Below are 24,692 nucleotides of genomic sequence, written 5' to 3' on the forward strand. Positions count from 1 at the left end.
TTGTATTTAGGTGGTTTCTTAATTGCTGCCTCTAAAATTGGTAAGATGACAATTATCATCCCATGTTTTTACATTTTCAATACTCTTGTATTTAGAGAATTTAAGTACAAGATCTATATATTCACATTTTTTCTTCAATCACACTTCCCCTGTACTAATGATGTAAAACATTGCACATGTTCGTCATTTGACTAAGAAGTTGACTTTCAGTGGAGAAGGTTGTTATTTCAGATTTTGTTCAGACTCGTATGCATACACACGAAGCAGCTGGATAAGCAATATTGAAAAAAAAAAGCTTTATTGGCTTATTTGTTTGGTTTTGATTTGAACTTGTATAAATCAGTAAAAACAAATACGTACATATGTATTAGGTAGAGAAAATAATATGTTAATTATTATGATTTTTACATAAATCTTAAACTTTAGTATTTGAGACATTTTTAAATAGTTAACATGCATAACAAGTATCATACGTTAGATACAGATAGTTATATTAACATTCTAAAATGTCTTTAGGATTAAATAGAGGCAAACTCTGCAGATATTAAAACTCCAAGTACTCGAAGAACTTTTTTTTTTTTGAGACAAAAAATGTCCTAGAGATTATAGACATAGCTATATTCCTGGAAATTATAGTTGCTCAGAAAGCAACAAAGTTTAAGGGACGCTACAGAAAATACAAGACAACCAATACAGTCCCTGTAAGCATTTCTGCTTGGCATTTCAGTCCATTTTTTTCAGATAATAAATTGCTACTGTACCAAAATACCAAATGAGTAGGATGATTACATTTTTTTTCTTTTGAATTTCTCTAACAACAAGCCTTTACAATTAGGAAAAGGCATGATAAATCACAGAACAGCTGTTTCAAATAGATCAACACCAAACTCTTGTTTGTTTCCATGCCTGATGCAAGTATAGAGTTAGGCTCCAACAAACAGGGAAACTTAGAAAGAGCAAAGAATTAATTGAAATACTTACAACATCAGATTCTCAAACTGAGCTCCCTCCATTCATCGCTGTAGATTTATCCTCATTTGTCACTTTTCCTGTGTCATCATCTTTTGCTTTGTCTTCCAAGCAACTGTGCTCATAATCACATTCGATTACTTCGAGTTCATTTGCCTCAACCTTTGGAGAGGAATCTACAGGAACAACTGTCATGGCAATGGTATGCTCTGGCACATGTGGGCTCAGAGTTGGCAATTTCCTGGAGGAGATGATCACATACAACACCATCTGTGTTGCACCAAATGCGAGCCCAAAGATGTTTGGAAGCTGGAAGAAATTCATAGTAGGTGAGGCATGAGATCAGTTAAACTCAATGAATAAAAGATTGCAGAATTATTTACCAAGACGTATAGATCCTGAATGAGGAAGCCATAAGCGAACCAAGCGACAGCGCTAATTGTGAGGAAAAGTGAGAGGTAGAACGGCATGTACTCCACACTCTTAGTCCGCACGACAAGCCTCTGAATTATCAAGTCATTATATCAATACTGTGTTAACCGCAGTACAGAATAAATTATATCAAAAAGTTTTAGTTTCTCAATTACAATGATGCTCAAGGGGGCAGCAAAGACGCTAATGGAGAAGCCCATACAGATCCAACCTATAACTTTTACACGCTCCGGGCTGTGAAAAGCAAGTTGTGTTAATAGAATGATTGAGCTGAATGAAACCACATTCAACAGGAAGATGATTCGGACAGTGGAGACCTACAAATCCAAAGGTATAACTTTGTCAATAATGTGTTTAGGTAGTGGGCATATAATTATGTGGACTTAAAAAGACAGTGAGAGCTAATATTCACATACCCTTGCGGACCTGGGAGCATATATGAGGTAGATTGAAGTGTAAATTGTCTCAATGAAGCATCCAAATGAGTTGATGGTGATGAGAAGTGTTGAGTCTGTTTTTTCAATAGCATAGTAAATCCACAGCATGGCACTGAACAAGGCAACCACATATGGAACTGACTGAAACTCCTCTGTTGATCTCATTTTATACACACGGTAGAATGTAGGACTGTAATGCAAAGAATTTAAGAGTTTGATCACAATAAAATTAAAAAATGCTATGAAGACTATAAGTTGGGAATTATCTCGAGATAGAAAAAGATTTAATAGTATATACTCACAGTGGAGCAAGATAAACCATGAATGAGATTATGTTGCCTGCAAATCATAAAAAAAAAGTGGATATCCATTAGTAATTTGACATCAAACTAAAGGCTGATAAGCTCCGTATAAATAAAGGACAAATTTAATTGCAAGCATTTAACTCACTAGATTTGTCAGTGTTCACATTATCATATTTGTGTACTGCTAATTTTAGTATTTGGTATTGAAAGTTAAGTTGCACCTTAATTATATTGCTTGCCTTTGGCAAGAGCTTAAACTGAAAATCAACTTTCATATTTAAATAAAATCTCATAAAATACAGATGAGAATACAAAGATGACCACTATCTATTGATTTGCACAAAATTAACCTGCACAAACCAATATTTGATAAGATAATCTGCAATAAATTTTTTCATAACTAGTGATTGTGCCTCCCTGTAACTCCTAGATAACTACTAGAAAATTTTGTCAAAGGATCATCTTACTTGACTTCAAATTGAAATAGATAAACAGAACAAGAAGGGTGCACAAACAACCCAAATCACAACCTAGTATCATAAAAGGCTCTACAAGTAGCTCAACAAATGCCAAAGGTGAATCTGGATGACGAGTTTAAAAAACAAGACAAATCAAGTAGGCAATAAACTTTTCTGTGACAATGTAATGTTTTTCTACCATGAGACTTAGAACTTAAGAGGAAAAAATGAAGGAAAAAAAGAATCTATTTACAAATCAATGGTGTAGTATTATACCAAGAATGCCAAAGGCAAAAGCCAACGGATGGTTCAAGGGCAGGCCTGCCATTCTGTTTTAAATTGAAGAAGAAGAGCTGAGGAGGAGAGCAAGAGTGAAGGCTTTGTGCCTCTCTCCAGATCCCTCTGTGTTTGATACATGATTCCTAGAGGTCCATTATATAGGAGAGTCCAAAGCGACAGCAACTCCTTCTTTAGGTATACATCACTGTTAGGAATTCTTGGATCACTAAACACACAATAGAAGTTGTGTAATCATGTGCAGAAACCAAAAAAGATTACTCGTATTTAACTTGTTGATAGGGTATTATAACAATAATTGCAATTACTTTAAATGTGGTTTGAGATATACTTTGTTAGGAAAAGGTTTGTGACAGGAATGTGGCGAACCTCTCTGTCATCTGAAAGCTTCCTATCTGATCTGCGGACATATGTATTATACTCTTCTAATAATTGTTACTAGCTGACACGTGGACATGTTGCCATCTTTCTAGCACCTTAATGCTAATGGATTGATTTCAATTGTAAGAAAAGTCCATACAGATTTTTGTCCTTTTATATTTCCAGAACTTAAGAACATAAACTGAACAAGTATGAATGAGTGAAAGGTAGAAGCGCTAATTAAGTATTAGTAATTAACTTTACAACTCATTGGTGCACTGTTGGTATTCACCATTGGAAACCATTTGCTTTTCTAAACGAAGATGATGAAGCATAATAGTGTAATTTCACTCTGTGGAGTTATTTTTATTTGAAGGACAAAAAGATATAGATTTTTGAGATGTTTACAGCTATTTCAAGCAATTATTTAGCTAATCATCATCTAGACCAAGTTTATCCATAGAGAATGCAAACCAGGGAGTTTTTGAAACAAAGGGTTAAGTAAGCTAATGCCAAAATTTTGTAAAATATAAAAATAATCATTTTTCAGTATATATGCCATACTGCAATTTTGACATTTTCTGTATTTGAATTTTAGAAACCGAATATCTTAGAATTATATAATATATATAGTTACCCTTCTATCAGAGGCAGTATACTTTATGTATTAGTCTCTGTCTACATAACAGAGCCTAATATCCTGAGGTCATAAAAAAATCAAGGAGTCCTACCAAGCTCTAGACACATTTATTCCTTTTCCTATATCCATATACAATTTTTCTTTTTTCTGCCTTAATCTTGAGACATAAGGTAAGCATGAGGCACAAGGCAAAGGAGATATGTCCACTTGCATTTTCTCTTGTTGCAAGTAACTTGACTCTTTTGAGAGTAAGAAGTGTTAATCTAAAGATACTAATTAAAGAAATCAGATAAGTGGTGGACCAAAGAGTATCATCTTAGCCTTAATTAAATGCCTTGTGAATGCAGGTTTCATAAACTGGTGAAACACTAAAATCAAGCCTTCAAGGACCTAGAGCCATCCAACTTCTGAAAATACTAATTCCATGAATTAATGCAGACTTCAGAAAGTGCTCTTCTTAATCCTTACCTCAACACAGTATGGTCCTAATATCTATTTGCTGGCAGAGTCGTCGCTCACTGCAGCTAAATAAAACTAGAAAGATCGTCATATGATTTGGAAAATTGATTGTATATGAGCATCAATGTTTGTTATGATACGTCTTATGTTAGTGTATGACAAAGCATATTGTTTGGGATACACATACAAGTCCACGGTAACAATTCATTTTTAAAAATTTTATCTTTTCTCCTACTTGTTTGAAAAATGATTTGAATTTTTACAAATTTCTGCCTTCATTCCCCTATTGGGCAAATGTTCTTATTATACTTCTTTATACTTGTCTTAGTATTAGTTGTATAAAATCACCCTTGTTTATACCAAGTAACAATAAGAATATGAGTCATTTATTAGAAATGTAAAGTGTTTAATTGGATACCAGATAACTATAATTATGTGACAAACTAGCAAATTGCTTTTCAACAGTGTTCTTACTGAGGACAATAACAATGCTCGACACGGTTGTCTTATCTTAATTTTATCTTGCCCAACAAACATGAGAAAAAAAAAATACTTTTGCTACATGACAAACTCAATGCATCACCGAAAGTTCTAGTCTGCTATCTACCACTGCATCTATCTCCAACTATACATGAGATGAGTTTTGCACCTTGTCATGCAACTACATTTGGAAAAGGAATCCAGAGGGAACATCATCATACTTGCAGACGATCTCTAGAGACAATAGGCCCATGTTTAGATGGCATTGAATTGCCACCTTCCTAACCATTGAAGCTTTTCTACCATCTAAGTATCACTTACAATTCTAAGAAGGGCTTTTCAAGTAAATGGGCAGGTTGCTGCAACCTGCCACTTGATTAAATACAGTATGTTTCATAAAAGCTTATACTGGATGCTTAGGATAAGAAACTAGATAATGTTTACAGCATGCAGTGCAATGTTAAAGAATTATGAGAAGATGGGTATGGTTTAATGTGAATCACAGTTAATCAGATGCAACTACTATAACCTGCCTATTCTTCCTCTAGTGCATGTAAATAGGCCAGACAAAGGTTTATTGCTTCAGTTTGACTTTATTGAGTCCAACCACTACAAAACCACCATCTATTCATTCCTTACTTTTAGTATATATACCCAGAAAAGGGAACTTTTGAAGTACAGAGCTCACCTTAATGGAATTACTAAATATCCTGAATGTTTCAGCTTACCTGCTTGAAAATAGTTCTATCTCATTTCATCTTTAGGCACATTTAAACTAGTTGATGTATGTATTTAATAGATGAAAATTTCAAGAAGCCACAAAGTCATATTGGTGGTTCAACCAGCAGAGAACTGGACAGAATGGAATCCCCCAAATTTTCTGAAAACCAGAATGGAGCGACAAGTATACCAAGTTAAATAGAGAAACTATTGAAAATTTGAGAACCAGAGGCAGTCGAGGCAATCCTCAGTTCAGATCTCAAACCAGTGCCCATGCCTCTTAAGTCTACAGAGGAGCTGAACATCCAATTTGTACTTCAACAGCAAGTAAAGGGAATAAGTCAGGATAATGCATTCACCTGGAAGGATTAAATGGTACAAGCCCAAAACACACGAGTTGGTTTTAAAGTTTTCATGCCAGCATATTTTTGTGAGAGTGCCCTAGGGCAATCATATTGTATACTATACTGTATGGATACACAATTTTGTAATTGCACTATGAATGAATAAAATTAGCCTTTTATTATATATTCGTAATTGTAAAAAAGTCCAAATGATACTAGTCTACTAGTGTGTCTATCCAAAAAGATGTGAGATCATACTAATTCATATAAGTAGCATATTAAATATCTCTGGTATTAGTAATGTTGAAATTGGACATCGAATAAATAAATACATATTATGTTTCTGTTATTGGATAGCAGTAAGTGTTCTCATGTCTATGGGCATGGTAATTGTTAGATATATTTGGTGGGGTGGTTGGTGTACAAATCACTGAATGTAGCTCGCTATTAAAAACTCATTTGGTAATTATCTACTGTCTATGGAAATCTCATACAGGCGGTTGCAAATAATCCTTGATTTGAGACTATCACAATCATCTCATGTAAGGACTGGTATACTTTGACACCTATGAGTTGAACCTTAATTGAAGAATTGCACATACACTCGTTGTTAGATGTATTGAAAATCGTATAGAGGTGGGTGTATGGCCAATTGAGCACTCATTCCAGGTAGAAGGTAGAAGGAGATATCTCACAGGCCTATTCAATGGAGGATCAGTCAAGAAATTTGTGCATGGTTAAAGTAGGATTTAAATGGGTCTCAATTTACTTTCGAGTGAGTGGATCAAGAGGAGATCAAATGATAATATAATGTGGACCTAAGGGGCAAACATTACTTCAGGCCACATCATAATAAGAGGATCAAATTCCACAATAAACATCCAGTTGAAGGCTTTGTAGATAGTCATATCTTTCAAGCTTAGGTAGAGGTCAATCATGACGCACGCATAAGCCAATGAAGAGGAGTCTTCACGCAGACCAAAGAGTTTGGTCATCTATGGTATGCTGCTAATAATTCTAATATCCTATAGAATTACACACGCAAGAGATGAATCTCAAACACTCTATGCATAGTAGCAATCAAAAAGGAGAAAATAATTGAGACTAATTAAGTGATTGATTGGACCAATTAAATTTAAGAGGTTTAGTTGTAATAAATTAAGGGGACAATTTGTTATTAAACATTGGACGAGTAAATTGGAAACCAATTAGGTGTTATTCGGGTTTTCAATTAGAAAGAAAATAGTTACCTAATTGAAGCGCAATTAAGTTTCTACAAGACAGATTAAATTCGTAGAAATGTTACAATTTAAAAGGACTACAATGAGCTCATTGCATAAGTGTCATAGACTAATTAAGTAAAGTTTATTACATAGATGATTATTCTATATTGAAAAAGAGAATATAATTCATCTAATTGACATTTTAGAGATATGAAAAGATTTGGAAAGATATAAGATAATTGAGGTTTTCTCTCAATCTCTCTTTCCATGCTTGGCTAATCACACCTAGAGGATTTTAAGGGGGATCCCAGGTGTCATAGATTAATTAAGTAGAGTCTATTACAATTATTCTCTATTGAAGGAGAATATAACTCATCTAATTGAGATTTTAGAGAAACGGAAAGATTTGGAAAGATATAAGATACTTGAGATTTTCTCTCAATCTCTCTTTTTCCATGCTTGACTAATCACACCTTGAGAATTTTAAGGGGGTTCACAGGTGTCATAGATTAATTAAGTAGTCTCTATTACAATTATTATCTATTAAAAAGAGAATATAACTCAACTAACTGAGATTTTAGAGAGACGGAAAATTTTGGAAAGATATAAGATAATTGAGATTCTCTCTCACACTCTCACTCTTTTCCATGTTTGGCCAATCACACCTAGAGGATTTTAAGGGGTACACAAGTGTCGTATAATTAAGTAGTTTATTACATAGATGATTATTCTGTATTGAAAAGAGAATATTAGATGAGATTTTAAAGAAACTAAAAGATTTGAAAAAATAAAAGATAATTGAGATTTTCTCTCGATCTCTCTCTTGTCCATGCTTGGCCAAAGCCAATCACACCTAGAGGGTATTAAGAGAGTGGTCAGCCACCAATTGGACTGACCAGCCTTACCTCCTGGCACACCAGTGTTGGATGGTTCAATTCTTGAGTTTCCATCAAGAACTCTCTCCCTCCATGCAATTGCTTAAGAGTTAATATCAACACACTGACACCTCCCTCACTATACACAAAGGATTCATACTGTATGGACGACTTTAGATTGAATATTGCCTTGATCTAATGTTTTGGTTAAGCTTGATCAAACCTAACATCAAATCTAAATTTCTGATCTGCCAACACATACAACAAACATACTCAGATTTTGCCATGTAAAATAAATAAATAAAAATAAAAGAACAAAATGTTAGGTAGCTTGTTGATTAATGATGCTGAGAGCTAACCGATTCAGATAACTTCAATCCTACCTGAAATTGAGGACTTTGTGTTCTGTTGCAAGTTCATATCGGTTTGCTTGGGCAGACACCAAACCCCTAAGTTGGTGTCATGTGGCAAATTCATACTCGTTCGGTCGTTCCTCCGCAGAAGAACAGATGAACCTATTTCCAAACAAAACACGGCAAATTCATACTCGTTCGGTCGTACCACAATTGCCATCAAGAACATGATTAGCAAATGGAAGCGAGTTTCTTACCCTTACCCTCGACTCTCGAGAAGGAACGGCGACTCTGCAAGAACAACCATGGCTGACGACTAGATCGAGGCGGCAGAAACGGCGTCGGAGCTCAAGCAGGAGATTCGAGACCCTGGAGGTGATCAGCCGGACTCTGCGGTCCCTGTATACTATCTCTACCTGAACCGCCCGACCCACCAAAACGCCTTGACCCCCGCCTCCTTCAACGAGCTTCCCGAGCCCTCGCCCGCCTCGACCACCTCCCCTCCGCCCGCTGGATCGTCCTCGCCACACGCGGGCCCCCATTGCTCCACCGGCATCGAGCTCTCTTCCCTCGCCCCCCCCCCCCCCCCCCCCCCCCCGCCCCCCCCCCCCCCCTCGCGGCCGCTCCCTGTAGCGACCGTGCCGTCACCAGCGATCTTCTCCGCCGCCGGATTCTCGCCCTCCAGTCCGCAATATCCGCAATTGAACGGTGTCAGAAGCCGGTGATCACGGCGATCCACGGCGCCTGCATCGGCAGAGGAGTGCGCCTGGCACCGCCTGCGACATTCGCTCCTGCGACGAGGGAGCCTACTTCGCAATAAAGGAAGTGGATCTGGCCCTGGCCGCCGATCTGGGTTCGCTGCGTCGCCTTCCGGCGATCGTCGGGTAGAGAATGCAGTCGACATAGCGCCCACGAAGCTGAAGTTGACGGCGGCGGAGGCAGAAGCGATGGGGCTGTCACCCGAGTCTTCCCGTCGCGCACCGCCCTGGAGGAGGGCAGTGGCCGGCCGGCGACCTCGCTAGCGGTAATCTCGTCGTTACGATTTTGTTTCGTTAAAAACGATAGGATTGACTGGAAAATCGACGGCGGCGATGATGAGAACGAAGGCGGTGATGCTGGGGAGTCGGGATCTGACGGTGGAGCAGGATCTGGAGCACGTGGCGACGTGGAACGCTGCGATGCTTATGTCACGTGACCTGGAGGAAGCCGTAGGGGACCGCGCAATCCCAACTTTTTTCCAAACCGTGAACTGGGAACTTGGCACGTAGTAGCTAAACTCCAGGAGAAGCACCATCTGTCATACATGTAGCTGAAGGAAGAGACTTGAACCGACTCGAATGAACGACACATAGTGAGAAGAAACCATGATAAATAACATTTTCATCTGAAACCGATTGAGTAGTAGTAGTTTGCTCGTACCATCTACAAACTCATTGTGAAAGCAAGCCATAAGATAAACCACAAACACTCAGCAACCAAGCAAGCCCAGTTACTGCGTCAAAATAGAAAAATTACCGCCGCAATTGGAGCTTTGTCAAAGAATTTTTGTTTGATTAGCAACAACAACAATACTCATCGATTAAACTCTCCATTTAATTTCCATGTCCAACTACTACTCAGTGGACTTGACAAAACGACCCTTTACTCGCTTCCTGCTGTCAGCCCTTGTCTTCCTCGACACATAACGAATCTGTTTATCGAATCTGTGCATGATCCAAGTCAGGCATGTCAGAGCCAAAACATATTTATGAAGAGAGCCTAGTGGAAGATTGATCAACAGATTGTATAATTGATGTGAGAATTTTAGTTTTTAGATTCATACCTGCGATTTTTTCTCTTTTCTCTGTAGCGTATCATGGCATTGCCCCTGTTTTTAGCCAGTAGTTGGCTGTCCAGCTTGTTTGTTTCTTTAGCCATATCGTTTCTGACCAAGGTTTCTCCGAAAGATATTTGTCTCGAATCAACAAAAGACTGAGTTAAGGTCGACATGGAGTTTGTTGGTCCTTTTACTTCCGAGAAGTTCGAAATGTGCTTCCATTTGGCTGCTGCAGCACTGGTGTTCTGCCGGGATAAGAAATACAAAGGTAAGGAAAAAAAACTGGAAATGAAATAAAAGTTGCCTGATGATCTCTGTAACAACACAAATTATTGTCAATATTTTACTGGATTTATAGAGTTTGCTCACTTTATGAGACTGTATGTGGTGGGCATTTGATGAGAATGTGCCATCATTTGAGGAAGGGCAACTGGCATCGCCAATTTCATGCAACATTTTCATAGCTGCGATTGAGTTTTCCTTGATAAGATCACGGTCACTCTTGATCATGAAACCCTCATTGTTGGTCCCGTATGCAATTTCAAGTGCACCAGATTCCTTCTGGTCTCTTAATCTTCCAAGATTGAAATCCCATATCTAAAATTTAGAACATAAATTTGTAAGAGGGACTGAAACAGCCATGAAAATTGAAAACATTACAAACTATTGGGCATGACGAAGAAAGAAGAAATGAAACAAACTGATTGAATAATTCGCAAATGGCCCATAGAGAAATCCAAGAAGATTTATATGGCTTGAGAAAAATATATGAATCCTGCGAACAATGCTAGATTTGATTATAAGAAATAGAATTGAGCAATCTTTAAAAGAGAAGATCTTCAAATTGGGAAGTACTGTCTTCAGATTACTAAAAGTGTATCAAACGCATACTGTCAAAGTTAGTCTTCAATGATCAGATCTGAGTGACAACTTGAGGCTAATTCGAATTTTTCTTGCCGGTAAAATAAGAAATACCTTTTTGGGTCTAAAACAGCAAAATATGTCTCATCGGCATAAGAACTTTTTGCGTACCCAAACACCTGAATCACAATGGTTAAGCAACTTTGGTGCGATATTCCCATCTTTCCATTCTTCTTCCGAAACCTCTCTCAAAATTTGTAAATGATTTTTTATAGATAAAACCGTTGTTTGTATAATCTAAATTAATAACTCTTATCTAGAGGGGAAAAGGTCAAAAAAAGACCAACAATCTCAAGAAATTAATGGTTTTAATAGAAGGTATTCAATTAAAGGGACTAACCAAACATTTGTAGAGACAAAACCTGAACGGGATGATCCGGAAGGCCGCAGTCCCACAGCAGAGATTCCTGCTCGACAAACCGATCGCTCCCCTTGGGCCCCGTGGGATCCAGCATGAGCAGGGAGGTGTGCTGCATTGGCTGTGGCTCGTGGAGATTCTCCTGGCTACTTCCGGCAGTCCGAAGCGGTGTGCTGGGGCAGAGATCATCCGGTGCCGAGTCCACCAGGTCCGTCCTGGAAATCTCCAAAAGCTGTTGGAATAGCTGCTTCTTGCTCTGGGCGTTCTTCTGCCGCTTGGCGATCCCCTGCATATTGGGGGCATAGGGCACGTAGAGGTCGCTGAATACCGGATCCGCGCCCAGGACTGGATCCAGAGGCGACCAAATGAAGAGCGACTGGTCTGGGATGGGGTTTGTAGGTAGGGATGAAGAATAACCCGACTTATTGGCGGCGAGATCCAAGCCCCAGTAACCGGCGAGCTCCAGGGCAGTGGGGCAGCCGGAGAATCCCTCGATAGAGACCCGCGGGTGGCGATGGCTTCCTTCGCCGCTACCGTAGAAGTCACATTCGCAGTCGGGGCAGAGAGCGAGGGCGTCGGCGGCGCACCGCGACGCGGCGGGCATCGCCGCACAGTTGTCGCAGATAGGGGAGCGGACGTGCTTCTGCGACAGCGCGTTCGCCGCGTGCACGTGGCGGTCGCACGCCACGCAGAGCCGAGCGGAGTCCGCGCGGCAGAAGAGCATCGCCTCTGCTTCCCCGCAGTACTCGCACGCCGTCCGCCGCCCCGCCTCGTCGTTCGCCTCGTCCATTTCCATCTCAAAGAAAAACCCTAGCTGCTATCCGTCTGGTCCTCGAGCTGGTGAAGCCGGTGGAGGAAGGAAGGAGCCGGAATTCCACTTTTTATAACCGCGAACGGAACACGAGGAAGCGGAAGATGCCTATCGGATTCAGAGAGCAGCTGGACGATAAAGCTGTCCGTCTCCGAACAGCAAACAGAGAATCCATTCGCTCCCTCCCTCTCCACGTCGGCATCGTCAGACACGTAAGGGACAGAAGTTAAAAAGTACGCCATGTGGGGCCCACACATAAAATAGCTTAAAACCAAAAATAAAGGAGGAGATAACTTTCAAATCAGTAAAGTTAATCCTTTTAAAAATAATATATATATATATATATATATAATTATTTAATTCAATAGGCTTCAGCCGAAATTTTCCTTCGCTTAATTTTTGATTGGAGGATTAAAAATAATAATAATAATAAATAAATATGTTTTAGATAATGCTTTTCCTTTTCGCGTTTCTTTCATCCGTACGAAATTAGACAGAATTTAATGCTCTAGTGACGGTGGCCCACATCGTCGAGATATTTCTCCATTTGGGTTCACATTAGGGACGTTGACTCCTCCCGCCGCTTAATTGTTAACGGTTGACTTTGCAATAGATTAATAGAAAGAAATTTGAAATTAAATATTTTTATCGATCATATCAAACATCACAAAATAAATAACAATAGTTAATTATTTTATGCTTAAGATAAAAAAAAATAGGGGACTTAATTAATTTCGCCACTGACCTTCCAAGAGATTAGGAATTCCTAAATGCGACATATACTTAATTAGACGATCTCTTATATTGATAGCCAAGTGTTGTCGGCCATCTAATCTTATTGGACTAATCTCTTTTTTATTATTGGACTAAACAATAAACATCCTTAATCCTTTGTTTAGTCGCTCTTTAATGGTGCCTTTTCGAAATGCGTCATCCGTGACGCACACCTTTTCCACATTGCCCCCTTCATCTCTCATAAATTATATAAAACTATCCGGCATGTGTGCACGTTTTCCCACTTCATTAAATTAACTCATTGGGATCTTACCAAATTATCTATTCAAATTTTCTCTCTTCAATCAAAATCAGAGTTAAATACTCTATTTAATTTTAAATTTTTTAATTAAACAAATTTTATTGAGTCCGAATTTATTATTATTATTAATTTAATTCTAAAGATGAATCTTCTTCTTTAATTTATAAATAATTTCTGATAGAACAACTAATATTTTAAATTTTTTATATTTATCAAAACTAACCAATTATTTGGTTTGTATTATTTATTTAAATATATTAAATCCACATAATTGTACTATGGAAAATATAGATTATCTTACCAAAAAATACTTATAATATTAAAATATTGTCATATGGCATTATCTATCTATATTACACTTAAAACGCGCTTATTTGGACGACCACTCACGTGACAAGTCGCGTGGTGTCGATCGCCTCGATCGCCGGGGAGCGCGTATTTCCCTCCTTGTCTATTTTTTTTTTCTATATGTAAAAAGAAAACAGACTTATTTGATAAACCCTCCTTCCTCTCTCCGCTTACCATTGGAATCTGAGCTTCCTCGGTTTCATCTCCCGCGGCACAACCTTCCCCTTCGTGCCACCTCCGCCTCGGAGCTCACGGGTATCGGTTCCTCTTTCTTTTTTTTTTAATGTTTCAGTGATGTAGTACTATGCGATCTCGACATGATTTTAAGCTTTCTGCAAAACTTCCGTTTGATATCAGGAAGTGTGATAGCGCAGAGAATATATCTTTCGATTTGCTATTAGTTTTTTCAGCATATGGAGATTGGTTTTCGGTGGCTGAACGTTTTTGAGTCTGCATAAGACGGAAGAACCTGAAACGTTCGCTTGTGTTCATGAAATTTCCCTCGTCTTACGGTTTTTTTAATTTTATTTTGGTTTCGCCGAGAAGTTTTCGCTGAAGCATGCAAAAAATTTGGCCTTTGATGAGGCCTGATTACGTGCGGTATTGAGCTTTTCTTTATTATGATAGGGTAGGCGAAGGGTTTAGTTTGTGCTGGAGTTCTACTGCCTTAATATCTTCAATTTATTTATATTTTTTAATTGTCAAATCAATATTTATTGCTGATTAAAACTAAAAGTGACAGGATTAAATATACACGTGGGCTCAAATCTTTTACTTATAAAATTAAAAATCTAATGGAGTAGAATAAAAATATAATACAAAATATAAATTACATTTTATTTCTCTCGCTCCCTCGCTCCACTTTTGGAACGTAGTACGTCACCACTTCTGTTGCCATCTGACCTTAATTGCACTGTTCCATTAAGCGGTACGTTGCAGTGAGCACGTCCGTGCGAAGCAGCGCACCCACGCCGGAGTTGAGCTCACGTTCGGTGTGCCCATTAATTGTCATCGCTTTGGAATCATCGCTCACTGCTTACCTCTCCAACTCTCCCTCCCATCCGGCTCGCTCTGTTGTCTCCAAGCAGTGAAGTTACAGTTTGGCCGTCACATCGCACTGGACCCTATCAGATCTTTAGACTTTGTTTCACAGTCCCTTTTTCTAATCAAGATACGGATCAAATCAAGCACAAGAGTTCCTCTGTCACCTGCCTCTCTTGGGCAGCAAAAACTGCTTCTTTCTCATCCACCACATCCCCTCGTTCCTATTCCAATCCACTTTTTGCAACTCTATTTTCATTTTCTCACCACATTAATTGCTTCATGGGGAATTGCTTCACTCACGAGTCATCCACCAGGAGCAAGTGCAAGAGCAGGAGCAGACCATCTCCATCTCCACCTGCTGCATCTCCACTAAAAGTGGATGCAACGCCGGAGAAGAAACAGTCGCTATCGCAGGCCTCTCAAACGCCTAATTACGCGACGGACAAAAACAAGGTGAAGAAAAAGGTCCGCTTTGCCGACGACGTGGTGTGTAGCAGGGAGAAGAAGGAGGAAGTGACGAAAGTAAAGGTGGTGATGAGGAAGAAGGACGCGGCTCTGTTACTCGCCATGCTCGGCGGCGCCTGCGACAACCAGAGCGCGATGGACGGCATGCTCTCCCAGCTGGAAGTAGTCCGAGGAGCCGGCGGCCGGAAGAGAGACATGGATTCTAAATCTAATCAACTGATCGCGATGGACACCAAATGAGCAAATTAACGCAAAGACCAACCTTGTCGAGCGCTAACTGAAATATGTTTGCATGTAAAATTTCAGCAAAATCTTCTGCTTGTTTGTTAATTTGTTGCTCTTAAAAGGGCAAGAGCTTTCTCCAAGAAATCCTGTTCTAGTTTACCACCTCTAGTATCAGCGGCTAGATTCGATGAAACGACTTGGGATTTTTAGTCGATAGTGATCCTTTAATAGTAAACGCGTATGGAGACTTCTGCAACTAGGTGGAGAAGAAAATTTTTTTGCTTTTTGTTTAAGAATAGAAAGGAAAAAAAAAGTAAGAGAGACTCCTATGATATTGATATTAAAGTTAAACACAGGCAATCTACAAAAGCATATCAAATAGAAGCAGTAGAGTTACTTACACAAGGCAAAACTAAACTAACAAACTGCCTATTAAGGTTGCAACAAAGCTACTCGATATTAAGAGAAAGATCCAAAGAGTTTAAGGAGTTGAGTGAAATAGCACTAATCTTCTACTTTATATCTCCATTCTTCGACCTTCGAATCGGTGTGCCCGGTAGATCGGTGATAGGCGCAATACCGCGCAGGTTGTCCTGGTTGACCTGTTACCCTGGGTTCAGGCAACTGTGGTAGATTCTCTATTGCCTGTACGACCCGCTCATTCCGAGGTGCTGGGGGGTTCTGGAGAGGTCGGGTTGGCACCTCTCTCGCGGGTGGAGGAGGTGCTGCTCTTCTCTCTACTGGAGGAGCTGTGGGCTGGCTGCCCCGGCGAGCCAGTTGAGTTTCCTCTAACTGTATATACTTGGTTGCCCTCTCCGACAGTTTCTGATAACTTGCCGGTGGTTTCTTCACAAGGGATCGAAAGAAGTCCCCTTCCAGTAACCCTTGGGTGAAAGCGCTTGTCAGGACGTCTGGTGGCGTGGACGGTACTTCACACGCCTCCTGATTGAAGCGGTGGAGGTACGCACGCAGAGTTTCTTTAGGTTTTTGCTTCATGGTGAAGAGGTGTAAGGAGGTCTTCTGATGCTTCCGACTGCTAGCGAACTGGTGCAAGAAGGCTTCCCTGAAGTCTTGAAAAGACTTTATACTGGATCCTGCTAGTTTATTGAACCAACGCTGAGCTAATCCCGAGAGGGTGTTGAGAAACAATCGACACTTAATGTCATCCGCATACTGGTGCAGTAAGCAGGCATTCTCGAATCGATTGAGATGATCTTCCGGGTCAGTGGATCCGTCGTATTCTCCGACCTGAGGAGGTCGGAAATGTCGAGGCACTTCCTGCTCGAGGATGGCCCGTGCGAATGGGATATTGGGAGGGTCGGATGCCCGGCTTACCGGGACCTTCCTCCTGCGAGTATCCTCACCCGCATGGGATTCACTTGAGTCTTCCGCCTCAGGCAATGGGTTTCTATTAGTAGATTTTTCTGGTGCGGATTCTTCTCCAATAGGCGAAGGTCTCCGTCTTCCCGGCGCGGCCATGCCTGCCGGTGCTGACGGAGGATGCATTGTCGCACTACGGAGGGCGGCGTCAATCGCCTGTTGCACGACATGATCAAACTGGTCCTTTGTCATTGTCACCACTCCCTCGGGATTCCTTTCATCCACGGGATCACGAGTGCTCGCGGTGCGTCGGGTGTTCACCATCGTACCTTCTCAGCTCAGTATTCCCACAGACGGCGCCAAAATGTTCCGGCTCCTTACCGACGACAGCTGAATCACCAGACAAGGGGGAGGCCGCGTCACCCGAGGTTTCCACAGCGGAAGAGAAAGGACCTGCGAAGGGGGCACTGAACGCACGGATTAGCTGGGCGCCGGGGGATCCCGGCGTGGCCACTCCGACGCTCAAGTCAGATCCAGGGAAAATGCAAGTGTACCCTCCGGATTCAAGATGGGTTGAATGTCGTACCTGAGAGGTTTATATAGGGTGAGGGGAGGCGATGCCTTCGGATCTATGCGCCTGTCATTGGAGGAGCGGGCGGAATTGCTGGGTCTGATGTGTGACAGATTCTACAAATCAGACGGCTTTGTCCTATATATCTTATCTTTTTGGAGGGTTGTGATTGAGTGGGGCCAAGTAAAGAGACTTGGTGTACCCATCGCCTCTTGTGGATAAAGTTTGGTGAAGGAGCCTTGCATCGATCCGTTGGTATCCTCTAGGTGTCAGGAGTGACCAATATGTGCGGTTGAGATGCGTGACTGCCCGGTATTCTCAACTGCGTTGATAGGGGGTGCTTGATCCGCCCTGAGCTTGTTACCTGTTTTGTTACTGTAGGGATCAATGTGGGGCCCTTATCCTAGGGTAGGCACCTAGTGCGGTGACCCTGCTGCGAGGTCGGCTTATGATCTCGAGACCAAATCGCGAGGTCGGCGAGCGTTACAGGATATTGGGTACCGGAGTTTGGAGGAGCTTGGCTGGGATAATGGCAGCTGTTCTGACCTGGCAGGCAGGTAGGCCAGGGGATGTTGTGCCTACTTGAGTTTGCCAGGTGCTGATAGTGCAGACGTACAATCCCTTAGCGAGGTCGGTTGTATAGTCTGCGTAGGGCGTTATCCCTAGCTGTAGGAGGGGGCGCATCTGAGATGTTAAAGTGTGTGCCGATCTCTAGGCTAGGTGGGCCCCGAGTAGTTCTTCTCCTGGGAACAGGTTGGGGTTGTTAGTAGGACTTCCCAGCTGTGGTGCCGGGGGGTGGTTCTCCTGCCTAGGATTTGGGTTTAAATCACCTTCCTCTCCTCCTAGGGGACTTGGGTTTTCCTTGTTGGATGCTCCGTCCTTGCCACGTGTCTTCTGAGGGACTCTCTTTATCCTACGTGTTTTGCTCATGTCATTCCATCCGGATCAATATATGAGCAGGATTGTTTCAAAATAGAAAATATAGTGTAGTTTGAATCATGTGTTGATATATTTTTGCTTTTTTTAATAACCTATTTTTTTATAGTTACGACAGGATTGGATGGTGATGGATGTATTAGTTTTTGAGATTTGAGTTGAGATGTAATGGATTTGAGTTATATTGGTTTTGAACCATGTACAATGTTTAAATATAATTTTGTGTTAATGTACGATGGATTTGAATTGTGTAGCGGAGTGAATTAGGTAATGGATTTGAATTGTGTAACTAAATATGAATGTATCATGGTATGATGAATGTACTTGTACATGTATGTGGATTTGAATGTGAATGTGTTTGATGAATGTGAATGTTTGTTATGTAATGGATTTGAATTGTTGATGAATGTGTATGTATCGTATATCATTGAATGTAAACATGATAAAACCTCTCAAATAGGAGAGGTTTTGTTCAAATTTTAATGAAAATTAGTGATGAAAATTTAATTTCTGTAGCTAATTTATCATAAATTAATGATGAAAATTAAATTTCTATTGCTAACTTATCCTAAATTAGTGACGAAAAAAAAATTTCGTCAGTAATTAGTGACGGTTCCATCGCTAAATAATGTCGACGACCAAAATAGTGGTGACTTACATATTCGAGCACTAATCAATAACTAAGTGCATTTAGCGATCAAAATTTCAATCGTTAATCATTGTTATTCTAGTGGTGACTAGATAATAATGCTTTATTCCATACCTAGATGTCTCTCAGCGAAGCCAGCCCATAGCATCCTTCCTCCCTTAGTGGGCAGATGTCGATCCAAGGAATTGAAGAGTGTTTCAAGGTCGACACAAAAGCTTGACACAACAAAGATCTTATCAATGATCCTTGATGGTAGTGGAAGGAAGGGTGGACAACCAAAAATGCTTGCCCCCTGCAAAACAAATGCTATCAACTACATTTTCCCCACAAAGGATAACGTACATTGTGGGCAGGCCGACTGGTGATGGCATCTACTAGCATATGCTAATGGAATGTCAAGATACTTAAAAGAAAAAGGGCCCTCCAAAAAGCCATAGTTCTCCAATAAACTTGCTTTGGTATCCACATCCACCCTAGCCATGTATTTTTTGGATTTGATCCGATTGATGTGCAGCCTTGCTACACCCCAAATCGCTCAAGATAGTTGATCAGGGCTCCTACTGATGGTGTATCCCCTAGCAAAGAGTGATAGGTCATCCACATATGTAAGATGCATGATTTCTTGTGCAACACATCTAGGATCATATCATGATAATGAATTCCGAAGCTGATGAGGTAGTCTGTAGCACTCTGAAGAGCACCACAAGGCATATCCCAAAGAGGTATGGGTATATGAGATCCCCTTGTCTAATGCCCCTCGTACCCCTACCCCTGAAGTACTCATATAAGCCTCCATTGATAGCCACTGAGAAAAACGTGTCCTTTGATAGCCACTGAGAAAAACGTGATAGCATCACATTGATCATACTTCCAACTGTTGTGGGAATCCCAAACCAAGTAGGGCATCCAAAAGGAAGGTCTAATTGACTAAGTCAAGAGCCTTGATTCAATGGCTACAGGGAAGTAGTCGGTCTAGAATAATTTAATAATTTCTTATAAAGGGTAATGAAAAATAAATAATAAAACTTTTAAAAGTGCAATTAGTCTTATTATTTCTTACCATGAGAAGAAGAGCAAATATTCTTTCTGCTACCCAAACCAAAAACCAATATTAATTACGTGAGGTCATACAGTATAAATAGCGGAGACAACCAGCCAATCGCGGCAGTCCCAATAAACAGAGTCGAAGACACATGAATCGATAGCCCCACCAACCATTCTCGATCGATCATCAAGATGAGATTCTCCAATCAGTGGAGTCACATGGTCTTCTTCCAATGAATCTGTCACATCCAGCAGTCGTAGCACCTCTCCTCTTACAATGAACCTGGCCATTTGCATTGCGATTGGAACAACACCATGCATGGAGCTGATCTGATATAAAGCCAATCACAAACTGCCCAAAGATAATTAAATCGCGCCAAAGAACCTCGGGACAATTTTGTCCGGTAATGCTCAAGTGTGCAAGGCTCCATCCACCGCTTAGGATGCTATCCACCAAACACGGCCACATTTTTGTTTTCTAGCTGCAACACCATTAAAACTCGAAGCATTCTTGTTTATTTACACACCAAAAATTTCTTAAAATTCACTTATCCAGATCTTGTCACCTCATCCTGTAAACCTCATGTTCCCCATTTACCTGGTCAACCGTGTGTTACACGTTGGGTTGTGCCACCAAACGCTCACAGACATCGGTCAAAGATTTTAGGTTGCAGTTAATCAATGCCTCCACGAAGTAGCAGGTTTCGTCCTTGGTGTTGCCGTCAGGCACATCGACTACGAAGGATTCTATGACCAGAGTGCCTGGCCTCCCGTCAATCACCACGGGGTGGACAGTGATAATGGAGCAGTAATTCTGCAAGCCAAGTAACACACATGACAAATTGTAGCCCATTTAGAAGAGGAATAAAAATGAATACATGAAAGGGAAAAGGAGTTGCATCGCTGGTCGAGTAGATAATTTCAACAAAAAATCTGTTAGGCTGAGATCAATAATTGGTCAACCTCAAACAAAAGGTTCCAAAAACAGTTGCGTGTGAATGTTTTCTCATCGAAGGGAAACACTTTGCTAAGCTATATGGTACCTCATATTACTGCTTTTATGGAAGCATGCATTGATACACAGTGACAAAACTGCTGAAATTCGAGCTAATAATTGAGTGTAGATCATAGATTAGTGGACCGTAGTGTGTACCACAAGCATCTTCTTCCAAACAATGTATTTTAAATCTTCTTCCAATAGCAAAATTAGATGCCATTAGACTGATGAAATTAAGGCTGCATATGGCTGATTCTAACTGCAAGGACTACTAATTGCTGCCAAAACTTAGAACCAAGCTGCCTATCTGAATGTAGAAATGGAGAATGAACAAGTTAGTGCGAAGAAATTTTCATGAATGAAAATCATGATCTTCAATCACTTAAGACACCCTAAGCCACTGCCATCGATCTCTCTGTAACATTCCTTGATTTGTAATGGTGACAAGCTCTCTTGCTGAATTAAGAAGTTTCATGGCAATATCACGATAGAAGAATGAGGGCATAGGTTTTCATATATCAGAAACATCCAATGAATCTGATAGAGTTAAAAAAAAAATGCAAATAGGTTTGGAATTAGATAGTAGGATAAAATGGGGGAAGACAGATCACAAACCTTTAGTCTGTGATCTCCTCCCACAATCTTGACACTGAGGACGTGTTCATTGTCATCTAGTAGCTCCAATCTCTCGGTGCTGGTTGTGGCCGGCAGCCCCGATTTCACATTAACTTCTCGGACACTGCCGATCTCCAAATCACCCTGCACCACACATCTGCTCACGAAGGGTTTATACTTCTGTGGCTGATCAAATCGTCTCACCAATGACCAAACCTATCAAACACACAAAAAAAAATCCAGTCAAATCGCCTTCTTTCGGTAGATTTTGCAGATAAAAAGTGATTCATACAACAAGAAATCAACTTTCTCGTATTCCTCTTTCTTCCATCTAAGAAGCTCGGAAGCAATAAGAAAGCTGTTTCAAATCTAGAAAGTCAAATGTATGTTCTAAAAAGGCATCTCGTAAGTACTGAAACGATGGGATCAAGAAAAATGAACTGAAAGCCGAACAAAATCCCGTGAAATCAGTTGACCCTCAGTTGGATACTTGGATATATGATCAGTTAAGCTCGATTCCTCAAGATCGAGATTTAAAATTTGAAGAAAAAGAAAACAAGAAAATGAAGATAACCAAGAGAAGAGGATAAGTACAAGATGGACAGGAGCCCTGATGTGCTTGACGAGAGTGGAGCTACACTGGTTATCTCGGGGCTCGTGCCTGTGGTATGTCTGCACGTACTCCTCCTCCATCGTCTGAGATCCGCCGCTCGTCCGGTCGCAAGGCCACCGCCAGCCGTCGTCCTCGGCCTTCAAAGACTTCTCCAACTCCGCTACCTCCTCGGTGACGCTGCCCAAGCATCCACCGACCTCTGTCTCTTTCTTTCTCCCCTTTAGATGCGTGCAATCGAGCGACCCTCTCCTCTCTTGGGTGCGAAATGCTGTGTTGATGGTCTTATCCACTCTATAATGGACTAATGAGGCAGGATGAAATCCTTCATGATTTATATTCTTTCCAGTTTGGGGCATTACTGAAGGAGCCTCCGGAATGAGAGTATATCTTTTACCACAATCGAACGACCCTCTCGAATTGTTGGATGAATTTTTCTTCGATTGATCTAAGAATGTAATATTACTGAAGGGGCCGTCAACTGCGAAAGCTTCCAATTTATCCAATCGATGAGAAATTTCTATCAGACCAAATCAGTCGCCCTAAAATTAATCGGTCCAAAGACTGGGATAAAAAAAAACAAAAGAAAAAACGAGCAACCCTTTCGACATTTGCCTCGGCAAAGTTTATCCTCTTCGATGGCAGAACCGCTCACTACTGTTTTTATAGCTGAACCGTCCCCGCCCAGCCCACGGGAAAGGGGGAAAAACAAAAAGGCAACGACGCCGGAAAGAAAGGCAAGGATCCGCTGCAAGCTTCACCGTTCCGTTACCTTCATGGGTGGATGCGTGGCGGAATCCCACTCGCCAATTTGAATAATTCTTGGAACCAGAGTCTAGCATCCAAGTGGTGGGCCCCGCAATTGACTGCCCAATTACCAGCCTGGTATCGGTTGCAATTATTCTTGTTCGCGGCCACGAGCATTTATTGTCGAAAAAATAATAATAAATCTTAATCAGTCTCATAGACTCAATATCTGAGGGTGGTCGGTCCGGTTCCCATGGAAATTTTCCACCGACCATCAGGGTAAATCGGGAAGTGCATACGACGACCAATCCAGATGCCTAGCATCCTTTGATTGCATTCCCCATTTGGAAGAAAATTCTTACAAATACGTCGTAACTGAGGATCGAACCGCAGATCCCTAAGTCACAACCCGGATATCTTACCGTTACACCATTGCCCCGGAAACCACTTACTATCTGAAAAATGTCATGCATTAATTGTTCAAAAGCATATGGATGGTGCCATAGCGAGTTCGACCCACCCTATCGCATGCCCATAGATCAAAACCCACAGGCTTAATTCGGTCAGGGCCTAGATGAGCCATGCTCGGCTCGGCATGGGATTAAGCTCGACACTTCCATTGGGCCAATTAAATCTGGTGACTTTATTTTATGAATATAAATTTAATATTAATTATCCATACACAGTTTTTAAACAAAATTTAGTATTTTAGTTTTTTTTTCACTTTTAAATTTTTAAAATAATTTTTTCTGATAGAACAGGTCAATAAGCCTAGGCCAACATAGGCACGATTTGATGGTCCAAGCTTGTGTTGAGTCGGTGAATTTAAGGGATGGATAGTACTAAGGCTGCGTTTGGAAACGGGGGACAGGACACAGAGACGGAGACAGTTTAGATTTTTTGTCTCTGTCCCCGTTTGTTTATAGGAGACAGATACAAAAATCAAATTAGTGTCTCCGTCTCTGTTGCCATGCAGCCCATTATTTTTGTCCACTTGAAAATCGGAGACAGGGCGAATTACACGGAGACAGAAGAAGCAAATTCCCATTTTACCCATAAAACCCTCGCTGCATCTTCATTCCTCACGCGCCGCCGTTCGCACCCCTGACTCGCCGTGAGGTGTGGGAACTGTAGGAGGCCTTAGATGCAGCAAAATCGAGTTCTATACAGCCACCCGCAGGGAGCTGGAACGACGGAAGAGGCGGAGCTCCGCCATCGAAACTGGCAGCTTTGTTGTGGATGGGGACCATGCTGTCCGACTGGTGAAATCGAGCGTCCATCGAAGTGGCGTACTCCAGATCCAGGTATGGATCTACATCTGAGAAGAAATAATCAGTTGATTTGAGTTCAGCCGCCCCGATCAAGCTCTTGAAGCTAGAATGCCCTTGGGATGAGAGGAGCCATGAGGCTGCAGCCGCATCGACGTCTTGGGCCTCCTCGTTGATGCTCTCGCACGGGATAGCCCCTTCGCCGACGGGGAACCAGCGGCCGCCTTCGTCAGCCACTGCGGCGGCGGCCGAGGGTTTGATGTGGGCGTCTGAGAGTGACTCGGTGCGGACCGAAGAATTTGGCGGTGCGGAGGAAGAATAGACGAAGGTGAGAATAGTCTTTTAAATCCGTGATTCTGTTTTTGTATTTTGTATTACCAAACAGGAGACAGATACAGTTAATATTCTGTCACTGTCTTTACTGTCTTCTGTATTTTTGTATTTCTGTCACTGTCTCTCGTGTCTCTCAAACCAAACGCAGCCTAAGGGTCACCTTTTTTTTTATACTAATTGTTAGATCGTGATGAAGGTGAGTATCTTGTCCGTTGCGGAATCTCAT

General features: G+C 41.2%; 4 protein-coding genes across 4 annotated transcripts; all 4 read right to left on the reverse strand.

Annotated features, from left to right (window-relative positions):
• Positions 1–851: 851 nt before the first annotated feature.
• Positions 852–8,685, reverse strand: LOC141823763 (bidirectional sugar transporter N3-like). Its single transcript, XM_074711006.1, is given in 9 exon segments — positions 852–906; positions 982–1,007; positions 1,009–1,278; positions 1,353–1,472; positions 1,557–1,718; positions 1,818–2,028; positions 2,141–2,177; positions 8,383–8,514; positions 8,610–8,685. Coding segments are annotated over 8 exon segments (975 nt in total). The 5' UTR covers positions 8,477–8,514; positions 8,610–8,685.
• Positions 8,686–9,804: 1,119 nt separating this feature from the next.
• LOC141822977 (zinc finger protein CONSTANS-LIKE 14-like) lies at positions 9,805–12,282 on the reverse strand. Its single transcript, XM_074710265.1, has 4 exons — positions 11,452–12,282; positions 10,538–10,765; positions 10,175–10,413; positions 9,805–10,055 (listed from the first exon to the last, which is right to left on the reverse strand). The coding sequence occupies exons 1-4, from the start codon at positions 12,241–12,243 to the stop codon at positions 9,965–9,967; spliced, it is 1,350 nt and encodes a 449-aa protein (XP_074566366.1). The 5' UTR covers positions 12,244–12,282; the 3' UTR covers positions 9,805–9,964.
• A 3,598-nt stretch (positions 12,283–15,880) lies between these two features.
• On the reverse strand, positions 15,881–17,020 carry LOC141823765 (uncharacterized). The gene has a single exon (XM_074711007.1). The coding sequence runs from the start codon at positions 17,018–17,020 to the stop codon at positions 15,881–15,883; it is 1,140 nt and encodes a 379-aa protein (XP_074567108.1).
• A 2,918-nt stretch (positions 17,021–19,938) lies between these two features.
• On the reverse strand, positions 19,939–22,583 carry LOC141822978 (abscisic acid receptor PYL8-like; the record flags this gene model as incomplete). Its single annotated transcript, XM_074710266.1, is given in 3 exon segments — positions 19,939–20,710; positions 21,509–21,724; positions 22,103–22,583. Coding segments are annotated over 3 exon segments (792 nt in total). The 3' UTR covers positions 19,939–20,509.
• Between the last annotated feature and the right edge of the window lie 2,109 nt (positions 22,584–24,692).

This window comes from Curcuma longa, chromosome 3 (assembly GCF_044706935.1).
Source record: "Curcuma longa cultivar G26 ecotype Majalengka, Jawa Barat chromosome 3, ITB_CL_G26_1.1, whole genome shotgun sequence".
Classification (NCBI taxonomy): Eukaryota; Viridiplantae; Streptophyta; class Magnoliopsida; order Zingiberales; family Zingiberaceae; genus Curcuma; species Curcuma longa.

Bases quoted from the DNA above. Each gene is read 5' to 3' on its own strand.
- LOC141823765 (XM_074711007.1), bottom strand. From the start codon at position 17,020: ATGGTGAACACCCGACGCACCGCGAGCACTCGTGATCCCGTGGATGAA.
- LOC141822977 (XM_074710265.1), bottom strand. From the start codon at position 12,243: ATGGAAATGGACGAGGCGAACGACGAGGCGGGGCGGCGGACGGCGTGC. The intron at 10,766-11,451 runs GTTTTGTCTCTA...TCTAAATTTTAG, and splicing joins TTCCGGATCATCCCGTTCAG to ATATGGGATTTCAATCTTGG. The intron at 10,414-10,537 runs GTGAGCAAACTC...TTATCCCGGCAG, and splicing joins ACCACATACAGTCTCATAAA to AACACCAGTGCTGCAGCAGC.